This window comes from Corapipo altera, unplaced genomic scaffold, assembly GCF_003945725.1.
Source record: "Corapipo altera isolate COAL_440 unplaced genomic scaffold, ASM394572v1 61167, whole genome shotgun sequence".
Taxonomy (NCBI): Eukaryota; Metazoa; Chordata; class Aves; order Passeriformes; family Pipridae; genus Corapipo; species Corapipo altera.
In genome coordinates, this window is record NW_020884949.1 from 1,903,962 (window position 1) to 1,919,784 (window position 15,823).

Consider the following 15,823-nt stretch of genomic DNA (forward strand, 5'->3'; position numbering starts at 1 on the left):
TTATTCTAGTAGAGATGTTCCTTCTAGTCTCCGATTTGCAATTCAAGGTCTTGGTACCTCTTCAGTAGAATGAGAATACAAGTATTTTCTTACATCCAAAAAGTATTATTTTTTAAGACTGTAGATGTTATAGCAAAAGGTGATGAAATGCAAGCAGATATAAATGCAAATTTGCACAGTTTAGTTCACTTTTCCAAAAAACAGATTAACTACTTTACCTTTATCCATCCAAAGCTCTTCTTTATGCTTACTCTCTAGGTAACATGGTGAAGCCAGTACGTAGTAAACTTACTCAAGTCTAAGGATGTTCACTGTAGGTGGTACATTTTGAATTTCTAGCAGCAGCTTTCTAACAAGCTTTATTCATTGTGTCCAAGCCTGTGTTTTCTAAGAATAGTAGTATCTTGGATAAATATTGGCGGACTTTCTTAGAAATAGCAAATACATGGCGTAGGCAAAAGTAATAACTATGTCACTATTCCAGTTCTTACTCTGAATCTTTTAAAAACTATAGAAAATTATAATAGATCATTAACTTTGAATAGCTGTATATTCAGAAACACTGATAACTGTTCATTAGTGAAACTGAATAAATAAATCAAAAGTTTAAATTAATAGGAACCATTCAGAAAGCATACCAAGAGTTACTGATTTGTGTAAAGTAATATTAGAAGTGACACCAACTTGCTTTGCAATCTGAAGCCTTATTCCCAAATTAGGATTAATTTTAGACTTTAAAAACATTAGCAAAATCTTAAACTATGCTCATTATCCATTTATTTGCACGTGAAGAATTAGTGCAGGGAGTCATTTTTCAAATCTCTTTTTAAATGTACTTATATCAGATAGAAATGTTTTATTTTTGAGATGAACAAGAGTAAATTAAGGCAATATAAAACATTGTTAAAATAGTATAAGAAACTGTCTGCAAAGATTTTTGCTCATTTGAATACACTTGCTTTTACATCTTTCCACTTAAAACAGAGTTTGTGTCCCACCTTGCAAGAAAACCAGGGAGGGGCAGCCATACACCCACATTTATTCCTTCTTCTCCCCAAAGAAACAAGGTGTTTCTACTCTGTGGAAACAAAGTGGATTTCAGCCAGAGATACTTGAAGCATTGAAAGACCCAATGTAGGTTACTTTACTGCTGTTATTTTCTGGTAGTGTTAATATATGAAAGAGGGATAGTACCCCAGAAAAGAAGGAAATTGTACTGAGAAAGTGGTTTGTTCTATTTGATGTTTTTAGCAATTGCCTTGGAAGTTTCAAGGATTCCTTTATTTGGGCAAGAATACAGTGTTACTTTACTGTTACTCAAAGTTAAGCCAATAAGGTTATTAAGATGCTGCAAAATCTAAGTTCTAGGATTGTGTTCTAGTCACAGAGACTGTTGGAGACTGGGAACAGACAATTTAATTTTTGTATTGAACCAATAATTCCGAGTGTAAAAATTAGCTAAGTTAACCATTTTCAAAAAGTAATTCTAGTATTTTTTCTTCTTTAAAAGTACATTCCTGGTTTTGTCTTCCTTCCCTCATTAATCTGCATAATGTAGTAGTTCCCCTTACCTTTTTGTTAGCCAAGATTTGAAATTGGGCTTTTGTTTGTCCTTTTTTTCTGTATGTCATGAGCAATGTGATGAAACTGTCCTTGTTCTGTGACTTTCCATCAGCCTCTCAATCAGCTTGATTTTGGTTATAAAAAGAATATGTTGCTTATGTGGCAGAGGAACCTGGAAGTCCAAGCATCTTCATATTCTTCAGTTTCAAAAGCAGACAAAATAGTACTTTTCATTAGGTATATCATTAGATAGTGATATACTGTTCAAGGGTAATTCTGGACTTGATGTTGCTGTGAAACAGGTGAAGGTCCAGTGCACAATAACTAATCTGTACTGGTTTTACTTGTAATTTGCTTTAGTGAATGACTACAAGAATCGGATTGCCCACCTTATGAAGGTTACTGTACAGTTGATGTAAAAGGGCATATGAGAAAAAAAGCTCAGCTGAAAGTTTTACTGTTTGATGCTTATTGAACTGTTTTATTTATTCTCACCAATGTATTTTTTTCCTCCAGAAAAGAGGTTGAATTAAAATTTTCCCTTGGATTAAAGCATACTAAGATATCAGTAAATATATTATTTGCAGATTTTTCTCATTCTGTATCATATTTCACTGGCCCAGTCAGACCATCTGTTCGTTGTTTGTTTTGCCTTTGGTAGAAAATGCAGAAAAAATGCATAATTGTTTTTACATTTGGATTAATTTGCCCACTCACAAAAACAAAACTGTAAAATGCTAATTATGTTGTAGAGGCATATTCCTTTCCTGAGCTTATATCAGAACTTCACAAATTAACATATGTGACAAATTAACTGCTAAAAGCTAACAAATACTGAGAGTGGCAAGGGAACACTACTGTTACCCATGCTGTTACGTTTAAGATTCGTGTGCCTGACATATGAAGTGTTCCGTGTGTTTGTTTTAATGCTGTCATCTTTGATTTTATTGATGAGAGATAGATGAGATATTTTCAAGTTATTCTAAAAGTAACTTCCCATGATCATGCATGAAGTCTTTAGGGACCTTGACTCAAGAGACCTTTGAGTCTTGTGCTGTAACTACATTACAACACTGTGATGCTCAGAAACAGGATCCTGCTTGTGATGACACCCGAGTCTTTGGCATTTTTCCTGATATCTCACATTGGAGATTTGTGTAACTTGTTTTTCACATTCACTCTTTGCCTCTTTCTCCAGTGTTAATATCCAAAGATTTCTCCTTTGGGAAGTAGCTTCATTCTTACTATTCAGCTGTAGAAGATTGTGTTTTAAAGGCAAAAGATTGATGTTTTCCTTGCCTATGCTTTTAACTTCTGACACTTCCTTTATATGTCCTTTTATTCATTTGTTCCTAGAACAACATCCCACCCTAGTGCCAATTTGGAAGGTATTTTTCACCCTTCAGATTATTGGAGACAATTTATATATGAACAGCTCTACAACATTATTTCTTCTGCACTACAGAAGATGTTACTCTGGAATGCAGTAAATTGCATTTGTGATGATTGCTGTTAAAATATATATTTTCTCCAGCTGTTATTACATCGTGGTCCTTTAAATACTGCATTTCCCTGTTTAAAAGTGTAATCCAGTGTAAGAGAGCGCTTTGAAAATATTTGAAAATTAAATAAGAATTTTGTAAAAAATGAATATCAACTCAGTTATTTTCCTACAAGTAGCAATGGCTACTTAAAATTCCATTCCTTCTCTCCCCATAGATGTTTGACAATTGTTATAACACCTAAAGTTAATTCCTATAATATTCAATCTCCACCAACCACATAATTTAGTTCATGTTACGTGTGGCATCCCTGGAATTCTGTTGTAATTTATAATAGTGACTAAGTTGGGTTTTTATTTCTTAATACCAGTACTTCGTCTTTATGCATAGGAAGTATATTTATATGTAATTATGCTTAGAAAGGAAGTTGACAGTTATCAAAAACAGGCTGTTCAAGCACAGCCTATTAAAACGTACCCCTGCTCAATCCCTCGCTGTTTTCTTCATTTGTTTACAAAGTAATTCCTGTGCTGCATATCTCTTAGAAAACCTTAGTAAATTACTCATATGCAGAGAGCTGTTTGTGATGGGCTTGCATTGAAGTACTCTGAAACTGCTTTTTCCTTAAGTTTCCATTCTGAAAAGACTCATTGATGACAGGTTGAAGTGGGCTGAACTATAACATTGTAGTGCCATGAAAAGCTGGGGGTTTCAAATGCTCTAGTCCTCTAAGCTTTTTCTATTCTTGATGAACTTGATGAAATGCAGGGCCTATTTACATGGCAGAAGCTTTTCAAATTACTAGAAATTGTTTTCAGTGCTTCTGAATATTTTCTTGCTCTAAACATTCAGAGACAAGTTTAATTAACTTTTATCTCCACGGTGTTCCTTGTTCCTTATGCCGCTGCCTCCTCCTCGTCGTCCTTCGTCGTCTTCTTTTCCTTCTCCTTCTCCATCATCTTCTTTTATTACTGTACTGTGTGATATCAGCTTATGACATGATAACATCAAGGTCAGAGGGGGTCATTTGGGATGTCTATTCACTGTTGCTCTCCTACTCCTACCTTGGGCACTCTCTTTGGGAGTCCAATAAAAATTGTACCCAGTTGATGGGGGAACAGAGGAGGATAATTTTCCCCAGCTTTTCACCCCGTTTTCTTCCTTCATGCCCATTACAATGGCTTTTGAGATTTTTTAATTCCCTTTGGATATTAAGGAAAGCATGTACTTATTGCTAAGCCTTCCAGGTCTCCTCAGTGTGGTCCACACCATGTAAAGAGACAGGAAAGATTTCTAAGAAGCTTATTCAGAGGTCTGCCCTGAAGGTGGATAGTCATGAATGACATGGAATGTGGGAGAAAATTGGCCAGTTTGGCAGGAAGTTCTCCACTCCAATCACTTGGAAGTTCACCCCTATCAGGACCTTTATCAGGACCCTGATAAAGTGACAGAATATTTGCAAGGAGAATGCTGTGGCAATTCCATAGAGAAGCAACTTACTACAGTATACTGGGCTCTGACTACTATTTTTCAGACTCTGTGCTTGTCAGTGGACAGCACCCTCAGTGAGAGGACGAGGAAAGCAAATCAACAGCGACCATGACCACTCAAACTGCAGCTGAACCAAAGAAACAACCTATGGTGGTAGCAGTTGCCACTGTATAGAAGGAGAAATCCAAGACCAGATCAGTTTGCTAAGTGAAGCCTGAAGAAGAAAAAGGGCCCTAAGAACAGGAGGAGACAGAGCCAATCACCTGATCCCTGTGCCCTTGAGCTGCAAGGTATGCGAGAATATTTCAGCTGCTGGTTGAGAGAGAGCCCCTGGTGACCTGGCTGCTCCAATGCTGGGATGTCACAGCCAATGATATGAAACTAGATGGTAGTGAAGTCAGGCAATTGGGATCCTTGTCTCAGGATATGGGCATTGACAAGGGGATTGGGAAGAGGACAGCTCTGGAGGTGACTGTCAACTGTGAGTACTCTCTCAAGGATAATCCAGTACTGCTCACCTGTAGATCCAGGTGAGTTCCAGCATACACAATCCATGTGGCAGAAGTTCCTGTGGAGTGTGCCATTTTCGTGCGCCAACTCGTTGGCATTGATGTTAGTGAAAGAAGGAGAACAGTGCGACAGGCGACTACGAAGTTCTAGCAATATGAAGATAATCTCTTTTCCTCCCTACTGGCCTGCACCTTTTCTGTGGAAAGACTGTCCAAGACTGCGGACAGATTGGAAAGACTCAAGTAAGTTAGAGAGGAAATGTCTCATGCCCCACCAGTATGGACTGCAGTCTCTGCTATTGGGAGCAAGCGCCCCCTGATTGAGAGAGAGGGTACAAACCACGAAGTAACCTGTGGTGTTACCTGCATGACCAAAAAGACGACATGAGGAAGTGAGATGGAAAACGCACCTCTGCCCTAACAGCATGGGCACATGAGTTGAGAGGAAGAGCAACCACCACAGGAAAGCATAAATGCCACTCCAGTTTCAGTGGGCAAGTCCTCACACAGAATAGGAGGCCTGATTTTACCTCTGATTCTCTTTAAGGGATGTCCATTACTTATTTACAAGGAGCAAGCAACAAGTACTATGAACAGAACTAGAAGGGTCCTGCCTTCAGCCAGGTGGAGGAAAGGAACAGTTGGATCTATTGGACTGGCTCATCAGACCCACAAGAGTAAAGGCTTTAGTTGACACTGGCAGATAATGTACCCTGATGCCATCAAGATCTGTTTTGGGGGTGACAGGGGAATCCCAACAGCTGACTGTACTGGAAGCTGAATGGAGCCTGACTGGGAATGAATGGCAAAAACACCTCCTTGTGACTGGGCCAGAGGCCCCGTGTAGCCTTGGCATAGATTATCTCAGGAGAGGGTATTTCAAGGATCAAAAAGGCATTGTTGGGCTTTTGGGATGGCTTCTGTGGAGACAGAGGAAATTAGACAACAGAATACCTTTCTGGGTCTCTCAGGGAACCCTTCTGCTGAGGCACTGATGAGGGCCAAAGAACGACAGGTAGCAATCGCTACCACAGCAGTGCACTGTTGACAATACTGCACCAGCCAGGACTCTGTGACCCCCATCCATGAGATGATTTATGAATTGGAGAGCTGGGGAGAAATCAGCAAGACTCACTCACTCTTTAATAGTCCCATATGTCCAGTGCATAAGTCCAGTGGAGAGTGGAGACTGACAGTAGACTGTCATTGCATGAAGGAAGTCACACCACCACTCAGTGCTGCTGTGTGAGATATGCTGGAACTTCAGTACAAACTGGAGTCCAAGGCAGCAAAGTGGTGCCACCATTGACATCGCTAATGTATTTTTCTCCATTCTTTGGCTTCAAGAGTGCAGGCCATTTTGCTTTCAGCTGATGTGGTGTCCAGTATGCTTGGAAACGACTGCCCAAAGGATGGAAACACAACCCTACTATTTACCATGGACTGACCCAGACTGCACTGGAAAAGGGTGAGCTCCAGAACACTTGCAATACATTGATGATATCATTGTGTGGGGCAACACAGCAAAGGAATTTTTAAAAAAAGGGGTAGAAGATAATTCAGATCCTCCTGAAGGCCAGTTTTGCCATAAAGCAAAGTAAGACCAAAGGGCCTTCCCAGGAAATTCAGATTTTAGGAGTAAAGTGGCAAGATGGATGTCATCAGACTCCAACAGATGTGGTCAACAAAACAGCAGCTATCTCCCTAGCAAGCAGCAACAAGGAAACACAGGCTTTTCGAGGCACTGTGGGTTTATGGAGAATGCATATTCCAGATTACAGTCAGATTGTAAGCCTCTCTATCATGTGACCCACAAGAGGGTAATTTCAAGTGCAGTCCTGAACTAAACCAAGATTTTGAATTAATTAAACTAGAGATTGCTCTTGCAGAAGACCTTGGATAAGTCAGGACAGGACAAAATGTGAAAAATGTCCTCTACACTGCAGCTGGGGAGAACGGTCCTTCCTGGAGTCTCTGGCAAAAAGTACCAGTGGAGGCCCAAGGACAAGGCTCTGGGGTTCTGGGTTTGGGGATACAAAGGATCTGAGACCTGTTACACCCCAACTGAAGAAGAGATACTGGCAGCTTATGAAGGGTTTTGAGCTGCGTCATAAGTGACTGGCACCAAAGCACAGCTCCTCCTGGCACCCCAACTGCCAGTGTTGGGCTGGATGTTCAAAGGGAAAGTCCCTTCCACACAACATGCCACTGATGCTACGTGGAGTAAGTGGATTGCAATAATCACGCAATGAGCTCAAATAGCAAACCCCAGTCACTCAGGGATCTTGGAAGTCATCACAAACTGACCCAAAAGCAAAAATTTCAGGGTAGTATCAGAAGAGGAGGAGGAGAAGGTGACACATGCTGAGGAGGCCCTACCATGTAATCAACTCTCTTTACTGGCAATTCCTGCTGTATTGTAGAGATACATCAAAAGTGGAATTTTTGATACTCTATGGAGTCTTACACAGTGAGTCACAGAAGCTGTTGAGGGACAAGGAGGATCAAGTCAAGTTGCAGAGCTGAAAGCTGTCCAGTTGGCTTTAGATACCACTTAACAAGAGAAATGGGTGGTGTTCTATCTCTACTCCCAGCTCGCAGATGGTAGCAAATGCTCTGTGGGGATGGAAAAAGATGAATTAGCAACGCAGAGGAAAACCCATCTGGGCTGCTGAATTGTGGCAAGGCATCGCTGCCTGGGTAGAGAAGTTGGCTGTAAAATATGTCATGTAGATGCACTCCCAAGAGTTGGGCTACTGAAAAACATCACAACAATGGACAGGTGGATCGGGCTGTCAAGACTAAAGTATCTCAGGTGGATCGGGACTGGTAACATAAGGGTGAATTATTTCTGGCTTGTTTGGCCCAGGACACCTCAGGTCATCAGGGAAGAGGTGCAATGAACAGATGGGCTTGTGACAGTATTTCCCAGGTTTTCCATTACTCTGAAACATGTACTGCACTCAAGCAGGCCAGGTGGGTTAAGCCTCTGGGGTATGATGAACAATGGTAAAAATATAAATATGGGGAGGCCTGACAGATTGATTGTATCACGCTTCTGCAAACCTGCAAAGGCAAGCAGTAAATGCTTACAATGGTAAAAGTATCCACGGGTGGTTGGAGACATACCCTGTGCCTCACACCCCTGCCAGGAGCCTTGAAAAGCAGGTTCTGTGGCAACATGGCACCCCAGAAAGAATTGAGCTGGGCAGCTGGATTCATTTCAAAAATAACCTCATAGACACCTGGGCCAGAGAGCATGGATTTGAGTGGGTGTATCATATTCCCTATCATGTACTCACCTCTAGGAAAATTGAATGGTACAATGGACTGTTAAAAACCACACTGAAAGCAATGAGACCTTCAAGCATTGAGATCTGTATTTAGCAAAGGCCACCTGGTTAGATAACACTGGAGACTCTACCAATAGAGCTGGCCCTGCCCAATCAAAACCTCCACATACCATAGAAGGGGATTAAGTCCCCATGGTGCACTTGAGGAATGTGTTAGGGAAACCTGCCTCAAGCAAAGACAAACCCATCTGTGGGATTGGTTTTGCTCAAGGACTTGAGTGCACTTGGTGGGTAATACAGAGGGATGGGGAGACATGATGTGTACCTCAAGGGGATTTGATTTTTGGGGGAGAACAGTCTGTAATTTTCAATTCTGTAATATTGGTTGCTGAATGACACTGCCATTGGATGCCATAACCATGGACAATGAGTATGAACTGCTCCAGATATACCAGTCGTGAGCTCCTGATCCAGCTTACAACCTCCTGACAGCACACCAGCCTTCCTGGAAGCCCCAGAAGACATCTAGGATGGATAGAACTCACAGTCATGGAGTAAATAAAGTCAGCAGACACCTTAGAGGAACAGCAGTTCACTATGGAAATAATATCTGTGCTTGTGTATATATGTATATATGTATATAAATGTATATAGTTGGAAGGTGTAGGCTCTGGGGTAATGTCCTGGTTCTGGCCAGGACAGGGTGAATTTTTGAAGCAGCTAGGAGGAGGCATGTCTGGGACACGGAGGTTGTTCTATACCACCTCACATCACTGTCAGGGGCAGGGGAATGGGACTGTCTTCCAGGGGGAAGGAGTTCCTTCTGGTCAAGAAAACATGGTTGAGGGAGCCATCTGATATTGTATCAAGGGGAAGGGGGAGTGTTCCATCTGAATCATTACTTTTCTTATACCCTCTATTCATTATATTGTTGCTATTACCGTTCATTTTCTTATTAGTGTTTCCAGTAAATTGTTCTTATCTCAACCCGTGATCTTTGCATTTTGCAATTTTCCAATTCTCCTCTCATCCTGCCGCAACAAGGAGGGGAGGGGAAAACAGGGGAGCAAGAGCATCAGTGTGGTTTGGAGAGTCTTAGTGAGAGCACTGAGTTGGGGAGTACCATTCCTAAAGCATGACAAATTATTACTTAAGGGATCCATAAAAGGTAACCTATTAAAAACACATTAAGTTTCATATATTATTAATTCATACAGTGGGAAGTGATTGTAAGAAGTGCACTTTTATACATATGACCTTGAAATTAATAAAACAATTTTTTTAATTTCCATTTTAAATGTAGAATGCAATTAACAGTGCATCATCAGTGTTAAAGACAGAAGAGAAGAAAGTATTAAACATCTCTGCCTTTTCTATGTCCCTTTTTGTGAGACTTCTTACTGTATAATGGGCCAATGTTATTTCTATGCAGTGCCTTTTGCTATTGACATATTAAAAAATATTTTGATTTTCTCCACAATATTGGCCAGCTTTAACTCTAATTGAGCTTTGTTCTCATGAATTTTCTCTGTACAGTGGCAAGCAGCATCTCTTTATTCCTCCCATGTCATTTGACCTTGCTTCCACTAGCCATACACTTTCTTTCTTTGGCTTTGCTCTGGAAAAAGATCCCTGCTCAGTCAAGCTGACCTTCTACCTTGTCTACTTGACTTCTGATATTTTGGAATCACCTGCTCCTGTTCTGTTAGGCAGTGGTACTTAAAAAGTGACCAGCACAGATAGACACCAGCGCCTTCAAAAGCGTTTTCCCAGGGAATCTTACTGACTACTTCCTTGAGCAGCCTGAATCTGATTTCCTCATATCCAGGATTGAAGTTTTGATGGCACTGTCCTGTTATCAGAGATTGCTGCATGGTTTCTGTGGCCAAAATGGTCACCTATTACCACTTAAATCAAGAACCCCACTCTTTTGACAAATCAAATCAAAGCAACAAATCAAGGAGGGCAGCTTTTCTAGTCATCTCTCTTAGTACCTGTACCATGAAGTTATCATACAGGTATTTTAGGAATCTTTTGGACCTGTTTGTACGAGCTGTATGGTATTCCCAGTTAATATCTGGGAATTTAAGTCCTCCATAAGGACAAGGCAGTCGCTTTGGAGATGTCCCTTAGTTCCTTAAAGATTTAACTCATCACTGTCATCATTCTGGCTGGCTGGCTTATGGTAGACCTCCACAATTACACCAACTTTGTTTGTCCCTTAGTCCTCATTATGAGGCTCTTCATGTGGCATTTCCAGCTGCAGGCGCCATACATTCCAGCCCTTCCATTACATATACTACTACTACCCTGTCTTGCCTGCCCTGCCTTATCCCTCCTGCAGAGTCTGTAACCATCCACCATGGTACTTCAGTCACAGAACTCATCCCACAAGGTTTTGCTTATGCCAGTGATACCATCTCTCTTGGACTGGGTCAAAGCTTCTGTCTCCCCTTGCTTGTTTCTCATGCAGGATATGTTGGTGCTAGGAACATTTCAAGTGCAGTTCATTGTAGCCAACACATTGGGAAGCAGACTGAAGGATCTCACTAGCACTAAATCCCTCAAATTTTGGTGTTCCATTGCATTATCACTGGCAAGCCTGATTTTGTCTCTTTCCTCCTTCCAATCTAGTTTAAAGCTCTATCAATCAGCCCTGCTAACTCCAGTGCAAAAAAGAAAACGGCATCCCATCAGGTCTTAGTAGAAGTGGTGTTGCACACTGTACTTGGCCCTGGGGTGACTAGTGTGTTTGATGATACAGTGGAAATCTAACCCTCTCAACAGGGCTCATTGGATGTAGCTGTCGAAGTAGCAGGTATCCCTGTACTCGGAACCAAGGAGATGTTTGAGCTGTTTCTGCCATTCTTCTTCAGAAACTCTCCCTCCTCCAAGTGTAGCTTCTGTCTGTTCACTTTCTCTACTGAAAAACCTTCCTCTCATCACTGTTTCTCAGACTTGGTACCCATGAAGGATTTCTTGGCAATACAATCTCCCTCTGGGAAGCTGCAGCCACATGCGTTTCACCAGGCAGGGAATGATTTATTAATAAATTATCTGCACTGAGCTGATGTGTGCAGGTATTTCTATATTTCCAGAGTGTAGTCGTATGTGCTTTGATATTTTAGTGATAACACCTCAAAACTTATATTGACACCCAACAAAATCCTAATGAGAAGAAGGGATGTTTGGGAATTGGATCTTGTAAAGAATTCTTAAGACAGACATTTTCCTTTAAATATTAATGCATTTTTAAAAGACACTACTTCAAACACAGAGCTACTTACTGAAGCTATTTACTTCAGGCTTTTCAAAATAATTCAGCAAATGAATAAGACATTGGTTTATCAATTAAAGTCAAATAGGCTTTCTTCAAATAAAGAAGAATTAGACTTTAAAATTAGTCTTCATATGAAAAATAAGCTTCAAATTTAGTCTTGAAAAATGTTCTGGTCAAGTTTGGTGACCAAATAATGAATTGTGACAGGAAATTAGTTGAGATATACATATAATTGTGAAACCTTTATCCAGCTTTAGTATTTATCAGTATACAACTTGTCACTTTGATTTTGTGAATAACGATTACACTTTTCTCATAGATTATGTGTATCTTACTTGTCTAATAAATAAAATTATCTTCTTTGAAATTCTAACAATTTAGCATTGGTTAATTTTTTTCATTTCCTCTCTTTTTTTCCTAGGCCTATTTGTTATTTTTCTTGTTTTATATTAATCTATTCCAAACAAGTTACCTTAGTGTTTCCCATTTAAGTGTCTCAAAAAGATAGCGGGAAGAAGTTATGCTAATAATAATGAAATAAGGAGTGACTCTACCCAAAACAAGCTCTACCAGGGGAAAGCAACACTGATTCTTGTCTGTTAAATAAACATCACCTTTACTTCAAACACACTTGTGTTCTCCAGATGTGTATGTAAGCAGTCTGTCCACCAGCACCAGCAGAAGAGTACCTGTGTACACAACTGACCTTTGTTAGCCTTCTCTAAAGCTTGCTATGTTGTTATTTATTTTTTGCTTTGACTTTTTAAACTTCTTTCTTTATGGGTACTGAAGCCTTATATTATCTTGATATCTTTGTCTCATCGACTCCCCATCTCTTTTCCTGTCTGGTCTGAAACTCTGTATCTCCTCTCCACAGCACATCTCTAAAGTTCCCTGCCTGCTCCTTCTTGCTTGTGTCACATTTCTGCAATGGAGCTGCTTAACTGCACAAGGGTGAGGGCATGATTTACTGGTAGAAAACACACTGTGAAACCCATGTTGCCACAAAAATCACAAAAAGCAGGCACTGCTTTCCTGCCATGGGGACATTATGGATGACCACTGTCACCTGGTAGAGAGCATGGATCAGGGGTGGGCAAGGCATACCACTGGGGCTTTGCACAGTGGGGAAGGGACTGAGCAAACACTGGAGATTTTGTGTTTTCCTTCAGCATCTTCTTGAGATTGTACACTTGCAGTTCAGCTCTGCTTCCAGGCCCTTAGTATACCTCTACTGGTGAAGGGTGCTTCAGATGTTTTTTCTGCTTCTAGAAGGACAACAGGCTTGCAGAGTTGGCCCAAGGCACAGCCAAGACATGCCTATACAGAAGCTTTGAGCATACCTGGCATACAGCCGGTCTTAGGCTTATCTCTAAACAACATTGTGGGCATTAGTGCAATCTCATCTTCCTTGGGGAAGAGTATGCCCACTAGAGATTGGGTGGGGATACACATACTAGCAATACAAGTGGTTGTGAGCGAATGCTGGACAAACATTTTGTCTAAATGTAAGATCTGGTTCAAAATCAAGAACTGATATCTAAGACTCCTCTCTGTTGCTGTGAATTATGTATCATCACTGTATGTCTTTATTATAAAGTGTATGTGTTTCCAGTAGGCATGAAGAATTTAATGTGATTGTGGTAATGATGTTAAAATGTGTTCAGAGGAATACTGTTAACATAGGTATAAATTGCTATAAGGGCTTGAGTAGTGCAAGACATTGTGGATAGTTGTGCATTTAGCGTCTAAGAATAACCAAAGTCCAAGCCTTCAATCCCAGTGGTTTATGCTTACTTGGAAAAATGTTTGTCTGACTGCAGGCATGGAACCCGTTGTGCTGGAGAAGTGGCAGCCACGGCAAACAACTCACACTGCACAGTAGGAATCGCCTTTAATGCCAAGATTGGAGGTATGTGAAACAATCTCCCACCAAAAACAAAAAAAGTAACCAAAGAGCTATTTGTGATAAATGGTGCATTCAGACCCTTCTCAACAAGAGAAGGAGATTTGTATGGACAACAAACCTAGCTGTGTTAGCAAGTAAAGCTCACTTGTGGAGTGGTTGTTCAGTATCGGTACTGAAGGAGTTTGTGTGCAGTGGCCCTTCTGCAGTGCTCTCTGGAACACTGCCTCTCAGTACAAACCAAAAAAATAGAAAGGTGAGGCTTTTGATGGAAACACAAACCCCAGAATTAGGACATTTGGGTTTTCTCACATATTCAGAGCTCTAAGCGGTGAACTTTGACAAACCATAAGTAAATGCACACATCAGGAATATTGCCTTGCATATTGTTTCCAAAAAACACTGTCAAAACATAATGCATTATTGTGTTGTTTGGCTGTGGTTGGAGAGAATGTTCTTTTGATCCCTCTATATGATCAGATTATTGCCTAGGAAACAAGATTCAATCGCACATTTTTGTTCATTCAACCAAGAGTTCCGAGAGGTTTCTGTGAATTCGTAGTCATTGGCTGCTCAGTAAAGATCTTTAGTTTAGTTTGTGGTGATGATTATCAAGATGTCATCTATATGTCTCCTAGGATGTTGCCTCTCTGTGACAGGTTGTAACACTTCTAGTGAAGTTTTATCCTGAACTTTAGATGAAGTCATGGGATTGGTATATTGGCTTTCAGTAGAAAGACCTGTAGCTCAAACTCATTAACTTGATTTTTGAAATAGAACCTAAAATAGAGCCCATCTGTGAAAACAGAAGCATTTTTACCTGTATATATACCAGAGAACAGTTCAAAAATATGAGCAGGCAGAGTTGAGGCCGTGTTTCTGCAATTAATAATACTGCATCTGTTCTCTACTAGATCAGTACAAGTTTGATCCAAATCAAATGTGAGCACATCTACATTTCAGATTAGCCAAAGCACACATCAACATCCTCATGTCAGCTTTCTGTTTTCCTGCTGGCTTCAAGAGGGTAGACAATACCTGATCCAGTGTAAGTGTTGTGGGTTGACCTTGACCGGATTCTAGGCACCTAGTAAAGTCACTCTGAGCTGGGAGAGGTCACACAGGCAAAACAAACTCAACTTGGGGTTAATACTAAAAATTATTACTAATAGGATAAGATCTAAAGAGTGAGAAATAAAACAGTCTTAAACACACTTTCCACCCACCCCTCCATGTTCTCCCTCCTCCCCCTGCAGCAGTGCAGGGAGACAAGTCCACCCCTCGGGCAACAGTTCATCCAAATCTGCTGTCCTGTAGGTCACTCTTCCATGGGCTACAGGGAGACAACCTGTTTCACCATGGTCTTCACCACGGGTTACAGGGAGGGGCATAACTCTGAGTCCTTCCCCTGCTCCATGGGGTCCCTCCCATGAGTAACAGTCCTTGACATATCTCTCCAACGTGGGTCCATCCCTCAGGCAGTAGTTTTTCCATATTTACTGTCGCAAGAGTCACTTCTCCATCCTTCATAGGATGCAGTCCTTCATAGGATGCGCTGTACTGTTGTAAATCCCCCACAGGTTCATGAGTCCTACCCGCGAATAACCTACTCCAGCATGGATTTTCCTCTCCATGGGCCACAAGTCTCTTGAAGGACTCTGCTCCATCCTGGGCCTTCCACGGGGGATAACGGCCTTCTTCCATGCATCCATCTGTTCCCGCATGGGCTTGGCTGCACCATGGCAGGCCGCCCCAGCCCAGTCCGGCTCAACTCGCCCAGGGAGGGAAATGGAGGGCAGTGCCTGCTAGCAGGGGCCACTCTGCCACCCTGGCCTAGCCTGCAGGACACCCCGTTCACCCCTCCTCACAGTTCACCTTGGGCTTTGGCGCTCACGGTGCTGTTTGGTTCCTTGGGCAGGATGGGCTCCAGCATGGGCTGCTCGCAGGGTAGGCCCGGGAGCTATGGAGCCACTCTCCATGGGGCCGCATGTCCCGGGCCCGGCCCCAGCCCCGACCCCGGCCACCCCTTCACAGGGACCACCGGTGCCTGCTCTGGGCTAGGTGCCAAGAGGTCTGGGCTGGGCTGCCACCACCTTCCCCCCAACCCTCCCCCGCCCCCACTGTGGGGGAGGTGGCAGAGCCACCCGGGAGCTTTGGTCAGCTCTCCCCTGGCTTAAAAAATTCTTATGCACAACAGCTTGTTCTTAAATATGTTATCACAGAGGTGTGATTATTGGCTCTCCCTTGGCCAGGAGTAGGAAGTCCCTCCTGTAGCCATC

At 41.8% G+C, this 15,823-nt stretch overlaps 1 protein-coding gene across 6 annotated transcripts in view; it reads left to right on the top strand.

The window, feature by feature from the left end:
• PCSK5 (proprotein convertase subtilisin/kexin type 5) overlaps positions 1–15,823 on the top strand; it is a 257,241-nt gene that overhangs the window by 83,397 nt on the left and 158,021 nt on the right. For all 6 annotated transcript variants that reach the window (XM_027662913.1, XM_027662918.1, XM_027662919.1 and 3 more), the window contains one exon: positions 13,462–13,550. In XM_027662913.1, coding sequence (XP_027518714.1) covers positions 13,462–13,550 — 89 coding nt within the window. The remainder of the gene's footprint in view (positions 1–13,461; positions 13,551–15,823) is intronic.